We start from the raw sequence: 12,218 nt of genomic DNA on the forward strand, positions 1-12,218 counted from the left end.
ACTGTTTGCTCCTTTGTTGTACCACCAGATCAACTGCTAATGTGGTAAATACTGGAAAATAGTGTGACGTATGTGCACCCTTCAGGATTTTTACCTGCTGGAAATAAGGAGAATTTTATCTTATGAGCAGTTATTTCTCCATAGATTGTGGTCACCTTCTGGCAAACTTCTCTGAGTATAGTCTGAGAAACCTTCTTTTGGTGAACATGCAGAACTGAAGACAGGAAAGATAACGCATCACATTTTTAGTGTGTGGGGTTTTCTGTGCTTTGTTCTTCTGTGGTTGTTAGCTGAGCAGCTGTCACTGTTTTCTTTGACCTCAGCCTTTGAGAACTTCGTGCTTTGTTGTTCAGACTTCACACACTGTTCCTGTACCTGGTGACTAAATTCCCAGTGTTTTGGAAAGGAGCACCAATAGAAAGAATTCTGGTGCTGGGTTGGGTGGAGTTTTGTTTTTTCTTCTTCCTTTATTGTATATAAGAAATTATGGTTTTCTTTGGGAGATTGGCTATTTTCTACAGACTTCCCTGCCACATGCACCTTTAGTGCTGTGAAGATGTTTGTTACAGTTTGGTGCTTCAGTCTAAAAAAATTTATCTTCCCTTATTACTTAATGGACTCTGACTAGCTGTCCTGATGTATCATGGGGCAATAGCTGAGCTAATGACTAAAGATATTGTAAAAAGAATAAGCCCCAAACCTCAAAGTTGCAGAATGGGATGCCTTAACCGTTAGTGATGTACCTTATCTTCTGTTTTAATTTTAGTTGCTCTTCTACAACGGGTAGCAGAATTGGAAAAGGTCAATGCAGAATTTCTGCGCACAAAGCAGCAACTTGAGCAAGAGTTTAATCAAAAGAGAGCAAAATTTAAGGAGTTATACTTGGCTAAGGAAGGTAAGGTTCTTGATTCTCTGAATTATTCTAAAGTTTAGTTAAACTTGAGCTTCAGATAATCCCTGTATGAAGAATAACAACTGTAATGCCAACTACTACTCCCCATTTGCCTATGCACAGCACATACTTTCTTGTGTTTTGTTTGGTTTTTTTTTAAAGTTGTGTAAGGATAATTAGGATTTAAGGGATTTTTCTCCCAGTACTGGGATAGTCGACTGCATATCCAGCACGATTGTTATTTCTGATCTGTCAAAAATGAAAAAGTGGCAGTGGTCTTCTAAACAGACACATAAGAACATAAGAGACAAGCAGAGAGTAAAATTCTATAGGTGGCTATTTAGCTTCCTAGAATGAATTTTTAGAATTAATTTAAAGGTTTGCCTGCATGGACAGGAGACAGCAGAGCAACTTGATATGCAAGAAACACCAGCACTGAGTTTTAGTGCTAATATTCTGAAATCATGATGTGCTCGTTCTCTCTGAACAGCAGCTGATCTGGTAAGTGAAAAGACATAGTCTAGATGCTGTGCTGTTTGTACTTTGTGGATGGCTTTTTTTATGTAGTATTAATTTGTCTTAAATTTCCGTCTGAAGTAGAATATACGCAGACAAACATTATAATAAAGTTTTAATACCAGCCAAGGGCATCTATTTCAGTAACAGTCTTTATAGGAAAATTTAAACCATATGAGCTCAAATATCTGATGAAGAATTGGAGAGTAGAGATGGCTGCTGTTCTGAGAGCCAAATTGATTTATTTCTAATCCTGATGATTTTCCTGTCCTTAACATATGAAAGCAAAGCCAAAAAATAATGCATTAAGACTGCAGCTGCTTGTATAAGCTTATGAGAGCAGAAATACAACAGGCATAATGAAGATCAGATCATACAGAAGGCCTATTTCTTTGTGTTTCTAACAGCTGGATGAAAGGAAATTTAAGATACAAGACACTGCTGATGACATCAGCAGTAATTCTCTCTCTTTCAGAACAGTCCAGAAACAGAAAATAAAAACATATTGTGACGAGCGAAGAAAAAGAAATAAATCCAACTTTCACATATACTGAAGTGAAAGGATACCAGAGGAGAATATACAAGCAATTACATAATTCCCGCCTCCACGCCCCAAGCTTTTTCCCCCTCCCTGTCCTTCAAGACTCTTTCCTAAATGTACATTGGGACTGTGGCAGCCCATCCTTGCTACTGTCATTTGAGCACTAAGTAATAAGATCTTGGGGTTTTTTACACAAGGATTAATGCCCTTTTGAGTACCCGATTAGCTCGGGGTTCCATATTCTCTATCAAAGGGTAAGGTGCTGGGCACCAGGATGGATTAAGCATTTTGGTACTGAGGGAAACAAACAGCTTGCTGTTTATTGTACACTGGCCAGATGTTTCTGCTAAAAGTGATTGCCATTGGAATAGGCTATGTGGGCATAAAACTGTATTTTGTGTTAGTGCTTTTCTCATGAATTGCATAATATGTATCTTCCAGAGCTTTTTGCTTCAGATTAACTTGAAAACTCAGGAGGATATGTGAAATCAGTTTAATTTCTGTTTATAGCTGCAATAAATAGAGAAATAGTGGATGTTCCATTGAATGTATCACCTTTTTTTACTGGAAGCTTAGTTTTAGCAAAGTCATGGTAAAGAACAAATTAGGCTGCATAGTTTCTTATGTGGGCTCCAGGTAGTGGTCACAGAGTGTTTCTGTTAAAGAAATATGAAGTGTTCTATCTAAATTCAGGACCAAGTTTGTGACAAAAACGGGGAAAGAACTGTCTGTCTGTTGTTCTTATCTTTTCTGGATTCATTACCAGAATAAGTTAAATAATACTGAGCTAGTTAAAAGCAGACTTCATTTTCATCAGGTATATTGATTCATAGGTTATATCAACAGTGTCTGCTTTGTGGCTGCATCCATGAGAAGGTAGTTTTTTAATAAAAGGCATGGGCAAGCAAGGTCAGGAAAGACTAAAGCCACCTACTAAAGTTTGTTTGGTTGTTACAGGTAAATGCTTATCAGTACTTCCTTCACCCCCTTGTTAGAGCGCTGTTCTTTGCTGTACCAACTATGGATACTCTTCAGGTTGAATTAATTAATCAAGCTAAATGTAAATACTGCTTCCTTTCAGAGGACCTGAAAAGACAAAATGCAGTGCTGCAAGCAGCCCAAGACGATCTGGGCCAATTGCGAACCCAGCTGATGGAAGCTCATGCTGAAATGGAGAACATCAAAGCTATAGCTACAGTATCAGAGAATACAAAGCAGGAAGCTATCGATGAGGTGAAGAGACAGTGGCAAGAAGAAGTAGCTTCACTACAAGCTATTATGAAAGGTAACAACCAGGCAAGCTGCTGCTGCTAAGATCGGACACCTCTTTCGTGTGCGTTTAGTGATTTGTGCCTGCTCTTGGCACAGAATATGGATAGCTGCTTTTCATGACTTGGCAAAACTGGGCTACAGAAGTGACGGATGAAGCATAGTTCCTGAGTTTGTGAAAAGTAGCTCGGTGGTTCTTTTTTCTGTTAATATGAGGACAGAATTTAGATGGAATCATGGCGATGGGAACTGCCATATATATACAAAGCATTTTTAAGGGACTGTGAATGTGATACTTCATCCTTCCACAAAGATAAGTATAATGCATGTAATTTGACAAGTCTGAAAACGGCTTTAGGCTGACAGCGTGATTCTCTTCTCTCCTTCTGTGTAAACATAGTTCTGCTGTCAAACAGTTAAGTGTCCCTGCAGTACTATCACATGGACTTTTCCCCAGACTACTGACTGAACATGCTGCTCCGTATCAGTCGTGTGTCATTGTTTTTTTCTTTATAGTTCTGAGCTATTCTTTGTTATGTTTGCACATTGCACAGCTGTTGACGTTTCTGAGGCAAACTATGTGTAAGAAACAAAATGCAGGATGTAAACTGAGGACAGGCTGTTGCCATAACTGGCTGTTTTCTTAAAGGTTCACAAACAGGTTCACAATATCCTGAGCCTTACGGCAGTTATTCCATCACCTGATTATGCTTTTCCACCAGAGAACACAAATCTTCATGTATGTTGAGTGTAAAAAATTCTGTTTATTTATGATCTTATAGGTACATGAACCTAGATCAAGGCTCAGTTGTGCCAGCTGCTGTACGTATGTAAACAAAGACAGCTTTTACCTGAAGGGATAATATTAATAATAGGGAAATTAAAGCTATGTGAGAAGTTCCTAGATCTTTGCATTTTGGAGTAAAATAAGTAGGGTTTCAGTAGTCTGTTTGGATGATGTGCTTGGAAGTAAAAGTGTGCTGCTAAATAGGATGTTAGACATGTACATTGTTTTGAAATTAGGAGTTACGCAGTTTTGGAGGTTTGTTTATTTTCTAGTAATGGGATAAATTGAGATGCAGTTCCTTTGAATCTTTTGCTTGTGTAGTTGTTTTTTGGAGCAAGAGTCAAAGGGAAGGGGAGAGATCACTGTTGTCCTAATTTTGATCAATTATGATAAATCATTGACTGGTTGGAGATGGAGTTCCTAAAGCTCTGTTTTCTAACTCACATTAAAAATAAGCTTTGAAAATACTGTTTTATAGAGACTGTTCGTGACTATGAGCTCCAGTATCATCACAGGTTGGAGCAAGAGCGAGCTCAGTGGAATCAATATCGAGAAAATGTGGAACGGGAAATAGCAGAGTTAAGGCGGCGACTGTCTGAAGGTCAAGAGGAAGAAAACCTAGAAAATGAAATGAAAAAGGTACATTGAAATCTAGCTCTTCAGTTTGTGTTTCAAGATATGCTTGTGGTGTTATGCATGAGTTCATTTCTGTGCCTTGCTATAATTCCTCAGAAGTACAGATAGCCTCGTTCTGCCAACATTCAGCTCTTTGTTCATGGAAGTCATCATGACCTAATCCTGCATTTGAATCCATAAAGGTGTTGTATCCGATTATGTGGATTCAGTAAGAGGATTGCACCTGAGAAGATGGTAAGGTTTGGCCTTCGGCCTGTAAAAGCAGGTGGCCTTATAAAGTCTCTAGTCATAATGTCAAATGAACTCAAGTAAAGCCCCCTTTAGATTTTTCTGGATTGACTGCAGATTTATAAAACTTCCTTTACACTTCTGCACCTTTATTCCTTTTCTCAGATCTTACAAACTTCTTTTGAGGTTTTTAATGGCCACTGTATCTAAAATGTCTTTTGTCTTTCTTTAAGGTAAGCCATGTTTGTGGAACACATGCTAGTGGCTTCCTAGGAAATAGAGAACCTTGCTGTCATAAAATAACAGGTTCTAGATGATGAAAGATAGTTGCCCTGGAATTTTGAAAAATTCTGTTGTTGTTCAAAGCTCTGTGACAGAAGAATTCGCTGAAGTAGACTGTGGTGCCTTGTGTTGAGTTTGAAGATTTGGTGTATTTCTCTTTCAGGCAGGCAGGAAACTGAACCTGTCATAATAGAACAATGTTTTGCAATCTTTGTTTATTATACAATAAAAACGTGCATTTAAGTGAATTTGTCTTCTCAGTAGGCTTACAGTAGTCTTCAAGGTATTCTAAGACAATTTCACTGTAATAAATGCCCCTATATTCAACAAAGGAGTAGACTAACATCTGGTAATATGCCACATCACTGCATTTTCTTGTTTATGCTTGCTGTCAGCAGAAGAAATGCAGTATTGAATGTCACAAACATTCCACATAGTAAGTATTTACCTCTTTTTACTATGTTGTAACAAGCAATCAGTGTTGCAAAATGGAATTCTTTTTCTGAGACTTAGAGATTCTTGAATACTGCTAGCTGTAGTTGCATAATTCCTGTTTGGAATTCAGTGAGACTGCTTCTTCATGTAGTCCTGATTTATAAAGGTGGAAGTCAGAGTAAAGCCTATTTGCCAACGTTCTGACTACAGAATTACTGCCACTGGAACTTTAAGACATGAGCTGTTTTTAAGAGAATGTTTTAACTTTATTAAGAGGAAAAAAGACTTCGGTTGAAGCCAGAAGGAAGGTTCAAAATTGGATCGGTGTGGTGAGTCTTGTAGAAACAACCCGGAAGATGCAGAGTTCATAGTGTAAAAGTCCTGGCAGTGCATTACCAACAAACTGCCAGTAAGAATTTTCAGAAAACAGTCTCTCTTGACTGAGAGAGTCTTTCCAGTAACTAAAATCTCAGCACTTGGTGTTTTTTGGGATTTTTTTTTGGTTGTGTGTTTTGGTTTTTTTTAGCTGAATGTACTGATCATGTAACAGTTGGAGCTGCAAGTTGCTCAGATGACAGAGCAGCTGCCCTGACCTTGGTGGCTTTACTGTGTGTCTGTTAGCATGTAAGGTTAGTATGGCAGGTAAAAAACAGTTTCAACTATACTCCTTTGAAAAGGAAATCAATATCCCTTGTAATACTAAAAGAAAAGGTGATCAGTTTATTAATTTGTGTTTAATATAAACTTGGAAATCTTTATAGGCCTGCAGAGCCAGAGGAATGTGTACTTTATGTAATATGAAGGGGAAGGGTAAATCTGGTCTTCAGAGTGCAGCTTGAAATAATTCTTGAAACTGTTTTGCATGGGTTTTTTAATCTTCTTGGTCATTAAACCTGTGAGGTTTTTCCTCAAGGAGACTAAGAATTAGATCAAAATTAGAAAAAGGACATTCATTTCACCTAAAAAACAAACAAACAAATCCTAAGCCCACAAAAAGCTGTGTTTGGCTAGTAAAATAATGAATATTCATACATCAGCAGTCAGTAGGAAAGGATATCTTTCAGTAGGAGAGGATATCTTTCAGTAGGATATCTTTCAGCAATCAGTAGGAAAGGATATTCTTATCAGTTGGGATATGCTCTTTGAAGACTTGTGATCAATTCCTCATGCAAAATGGCATTTTCAGCTAACAATGTTGTACTCATCCTCCATCTTTATATGCTCCATTATAAGGATGGATTTATTTTATTTTTAGGCATAAACTTGGAAAGAGTTATTTAAAAATATTTTTGTTTTCTAGCCAGTTCTAAGGAATCTCCAAAAATCTCAAAGGAGTAAAAAAAAAATAATAAAAAAAAGTACTTTCCTGTCTGTGCTCTCTGGGTTGTAAGTAGGTGCTGTACCAGCATATAATATATCACATTTCTTTAAAACTAGCAGAAAACCGTACCATTGCCTAGCATTGTCAGCGAGAGGTGAGGTGAGAAGAATGGGCAGAGCAGCGGCAAGGTTACAAGCTACATGTTGCAGTCCAGGACACTAACCTTCTGGCTCTGTTGGCTGGATAATATCTCAGTTCAGTTGTGTTCAATGTGACTATAAAATCCATTTTAAACAACAAAGAAAATCAATGAAATGTAATACTGTGTCTACAATAATTGCTAATGGTTATGCTTGTTGTCTGCATGCTTTTTCCCTGAAAGAGGTTAAGGGTAGATAACCAATGTTGTTCCCAATTCTGTAAATATCTCTTTGAATTTAAAGTTTGTTTATTTGGTTGAGTGTACAGTTTTGGTATGTGTGCTCTCAGACTTCCAGTGTGCATGGTATTTATCCTGGTTTGTGAGTACTTAGAGTAGGTGGGTAGTGTTTTGATAAGCATACTCTTTTGAGCTGTATTTACTAGATTGTGACTACTTTGCCAGAGGTATCCAACTCTAGCCTGCAAACATGGTATTTGGCATTCTTGAGCATCCCCTTGTCAGAAGGAGCATGTCTGGTGGAACACATGCACTGGGATGTGTCTGGAAGCAGCTGTTTTGCTTTTCCATGTAAATATATTTTGAGTTGCAAATAGCCAAATCACTGTAGAAAACTTTTGTGTTCTGTGATTTATTTTTTTTTATAACAAAGCAACAATTTCTAAGAAATTTTTGCTGAAAACTCTGTGTGTATTCTATAAATCTTCCCTCTCAGCTCAAAAAAGGTAAATGCCTTGTTCTAACAATGAGCATGCTTACCTAGCGATTCATCTTTCAGAAAATATATTGGTGATTTGTAAAAAATCTCTCTATCTTCCTGTTGCTTTATAATACCAGATAGGTTTTGCGTTTTTTGTTACCACAGATTCTAAAAGCGGTCTAGCCATAGCAACGTGGGCTTCCACGCAAGTCCTCTCTGCTCCCTGTGGACAATGACTTGGTGAGCATGAGTCTTGCACACTAGCAAAATGTGGCTAGTCCTTTTTATTCAGACCTCATTTTCCATTCAGGAAATGATCTAGTTTTCTGTTGGAGCTGTGATGAATATAAAGATTCTCCTTAGCACAGTTGTGTCAAGCTCTGAGTAGCAGAAGTCTGCAGAACAGGTATTTTGCATATAGAGCGAGCATGAAAGGACGAACCTCCTGTTATGAAGTGTGCTTATTAGTCAGAAGCGGGGAAATGGGAAGGGGAGGATAATCTGATTTCTGTGACAGAGTTGGCCATAAAATCTGATCTACAGTGAGCTGTTTTCATTGGTAATGATAAAGAACAGTGGAACAGATTTAGACGAACATTAACATTCTATTTTAAAGAGAGATTCTCAAATTGTGTCTGTGTATTTTACGCTTGTCTTGTTTTTAAGGAGCAAATTCAGGTACAGTACGTGCCTGAGACTTTTCCACCCAGGTTTTTGTTCTTCTGAAAGCATTGGTTGGAGTAACAGTAAAGGACATTCAGGATTGCTGTGGCTAGCTGTCAGGCTAGCAATGCAATGTTTTGTGTGCTGATTTGGTCTCATTTTTAGCGTGTTCTTTCTGTGGAGCCATCTTGCATGTGGAGACTGTGCTGTAGTCTGTAGATCCTTGCAGCATGTTCTTCAGCCGCTGCGCTGGGGGGAAGCATGCTTTGCTGGGGCAGAAGCGGCTTCGGTGCTTTGTTTTTGATTAGGTGATGAATAAATACAAGCTGATAATGTATAAAACCTTGGTCTTTGACCGTAAAGTTAGTCTGGCAAAAAGTTAGAAGGAAATAAACATTTTAATGGTCACGCCTCTGGAGGAGTCTGAATAACGTGTTTTTAACACAGGAAATGTGATGCTGTGGCACCTCTTGCCACATGTGACAGTGTCCTAATATAGCATTTTTTGACAAGATAGATACTCTCATTTTATTAAGAGTTTGAGTGGAAACTTTAACCTCAATTTATCTTTCCAGTTGGTTGCTGTTAAACAGTCTGATTTTGCTTTCAGGGAACTTCCAGATTGTTTCTCTGAACTCGTTGGCTCCAACGTGGATGCATTTGTTGTTCAACACTGAATATAGAACCATGTGAAATCAGGCTGGCGATTAAATATTCCTGCAGTTATCATGAATAATTAGGAAAAAACTTGTTCAACAGTCCTAAAAATGTTGGGCTATCTTTAGTCCATATGAGCTGGCTATAGGTAAATGAATTGAACTGATACAATAAATGGAATATAAAGCAATCTTTGACGTTGAACTGCTCCATCTGTTTGAAAACTATGACTGATGAGTTGCTGGCTGCAAGTGATGGGATATGTATGTACGTGTGACACTGTCACATGTCCCTGGTATTGAATTCACTGCATCATGTGATGTCCCTCGCTTTCCCCACGGATTTTATTTGTACTCTTTGGACAAGCAAAGTAGCAGTGACAAAATGTAGCAGAGGGGAATGAAACATGAAGAAATTTAATTTTGTTTTGTCCTTAAAGTTTTCTTTAAAGCTCTTTAGAGCCCAAGGGCCCGGTAGCATTTGGATAATTGACAGGTATTGCAATATTATTTGATTTTTGTCTGCTAGTTTTAAGTTTAGAAAACTTTAATGGTTAAAAATATTGTCTATTTGTCTTCCTGAAAGTCTTGCTCAGAATACAATTGTCAGTAAGCTCACCAGAAACTGAAAGTCACATGAGTATCCTCGTAAGACCTGCATTCTAGTTTAGATTTAAAGTGAGATGTGGATGTTACCTTTTAGCAGCTGTCTCTGATCAGGTTAGGAAAAGTGTCATCTTCTGAAACTTCAGCTTGGGACACAGTTCTCTGCCTTCCCTCCCTTGCTGAATTCCTCTAGTAGAAGATAGAGAACAATTGAAGGCTCAGAATGCTCATGCATAAAACCAACCCAAATTAGGTTGCTTAAATTCTTTGTAGCTTGAAGAATTTTGCTGCTGTGAATATTTGAGTGTTCTGATTGCTGTTGTGGAGTCTGTGGGAGCTGTTACTTTCACTTGGAAAGTTTTTAGTGCATCCATGAAGGAAAGCCGGAGCATTTAAGAAATGGGGATGTCAGGGCCACTCTTTGACACGTTCAATTTTGAATTTGAACACTGAACACTATTTCTCATTTTCATTCTCACTATTTTTACCTGTCACACTCTCTTTTTTTCCCCCTCATATCAATCTTCTTACTCTCTTGTCCTGCTTTGATCTTTCTCAGAAGTACTTTTTGAAAATACCATGGGGTTTCTAGTAAATTGTCTGTATATAGTTTTGAAATACCTAGTACAGTAACATCAAAAACTGATGCTACATCTGTAGTAAGTTGAAGTTGAAAAATGGTCTTCCAAAACAGAACAAAGCTACTCTATGCATTACTGTGCAGATCCTTTTTCTTTTAACTTCATGAGTAAGTAAATGAATGGTAAATAACTCACCATGCAGTTCCTGTGTTGCACTTCTATAATATGTGCTATAATATGTGGCAACAAGTTGCAAGACAGTTAGGCCTCTTTTAACAGAAAAGTGTACGTATATTGAAATGCCTGATCTGTAAATTTTCTCCCAAGTATTGAGAATGATAGATTTACTAACATTCTCTTTAAAAGCAGATATTCATGGCCTAATCCACCCATGGGTTTAAAATTTATCTGCCTTCTGTGAATGGAATAATATCAGCCTGTTGTCATAAAGATGACTGCTGAACTAAATAAATAGCAGTAAGATGAATATTGAAAGTGGAAGTTTAGTCAGCTATTTTTGTTGGCATAGAGATTTTCTCCAAATGTCTCCGATGATGGAAACTGTTGTGGTGAAAACAATGATAATGTGTTCTTCATAATTTATTACATTAACTTCAGGCCCAAGAAGATGCCGAGAAGCTGCGTTCAGTTGTGATGCCTATGGAGAAAGAGATTGCAGCGCTAAAGGAGAAGTTGACAGGAGCTGAAGAAAAAATAAAAGAGTTAGAAGCATCGAAGGTGAGGTGGAGTTGTAACTGTATCCTAATTTATATCTTGCATCATGCTAGCTTGATGCAGTAAGTAAAATCACATTTTTGTAAGAGAAAAAGGTGCATTGTGAAACTCTTCATGCATATCTTTTCTGCTACAGTTCAAATAAGTTATTTGGCCTATATATATTTTCCTGTCTTTCTGTTTTGAGGGTTGGGTTACGTGTGTGTGTGTGTGTGATAGCTATGCTTACCTTGAATTGTGTGGCTCCAGCTCCATTAGAAATGAAAAAGAAAAACCTGTGGAAAAATAGCTGTGTTGCACTACTCCAACAGTCTGGCCTTTAGATTAATGTCGTGCTTGCAGCTACAGAAAGATTTGCATTTCGTGGAATTCTTTTAATCCGCATCCATCCAATATCTGCTATATTTAATTTTCTAATCCTGGGCATAAAACTAAGGCAATATCACCAGAATTTTTACATCTTAAACCTTAAGCAAACCTCAGATTCATAGAAAGGGATACTGGCTGTTGCTGCCAAGAAATCAATGCAAGTGATTTACCCAGCATTCCTGTATTCTTCAAATATGTCAGAACCCGTATTGAACTTTCTCACTAGCTGTGCAGAGTGAATAGTATCTACGTCACTGCAGGATAGTTGAATTTAATGTACTGTTTTATACAGAAATGAAGATGTCTTCTGTAACAAATATTTTATCTTGAAAGTCAAATAGGCTGAAATTGCAAAATAACTTACCGTTTTGATGTTTTTAAGACATACAAATAAATACCTTGTCTTCTGGATCACTTGCATTTCCATTTAAATAGGTGCTCATCACTGGAATTCTTCTCTCCTTCTCTCTCTCTCTTTTTTTTTTTTTGCTTTTAGTGCAGCTTGGAGAGGTCTGTCTGAGATTTGGGAAAGCAATGTAATTCATTTAAGTCTTAGCAATTTTACTCAATTGAGAGCCCATGCTTGAGTGTTTCCCTTCTTCATAGATTCTTTGTGAATTGCTTTGCAGGTCAAATTTTTGAGATTGAAGTGTTCCTAGGAATAATAGTTCTCCAGGTAGTTCTGCTTTTCTCTTGATGCAAATAGTACTTCCTTTTTGTTGCCAGGCTGAATATGGGGAAGATGAGGGTGAACCTTCTCTTCTTGCTTGCTCTTGAAATGCTTTTTCTTTTGCTTTTTTCTTCTTCTTTTCTTAAGAGTAGTCTAGAACTTTTAGAACTT

At 37.6% G+C, this 12,218-nt stretch overlaps 1 protein-coding gene across 1 annotated transcript in view; it reads left to right on the top strand.

Annotated features, from left to right (window-relative positions):
* Nucleotides 1-564: 564 nt before the first annotated feature.
* RABEP1 (rabaptin, RAB GTPase binding effector protein 1) overlaps nt 565-12,218 on the top strand; it is a 30,747-nt gene continuing 19,093 nt past the window's right edge. Inside the window, exons 1-4 of the mRNA XM_010283683.1 lie at nt 565-895; nt 3,031-3,234; nt 4,484-4,644; nt 10,892-11,011. Of these exons, the coding sequence (XP_010281985.1) occupies nt 3,102-3,234; nt 4,484-4,644; nt 10,892-11,011 (414 nt within the window). The 5' untranslated portion in view covers nt 565-895; nt 3,031-3,101. The remainder of the gene's footprint in view (nt 896-3,030; nt 3,235-4,483; nt 4,645-10,891; nt 11,012-12,218) is intronic.

Source organism: Phaethon lepturus, unplaced genomic scaffold (genome assembly GCF_000687285.1).
Source record: "Phaethon lepturus isolate BGI_N335 unplaced genomic scaffold, ASM68728v1 scaffold13543, whole genome shotgun sequence".
Classification (NCBI taxonomy): Eukaryota; Metazoa; Chordata; class Aves; order Phaethontiformes; family Phaethontidae; genus Phaethon; species Phaethon lepturus.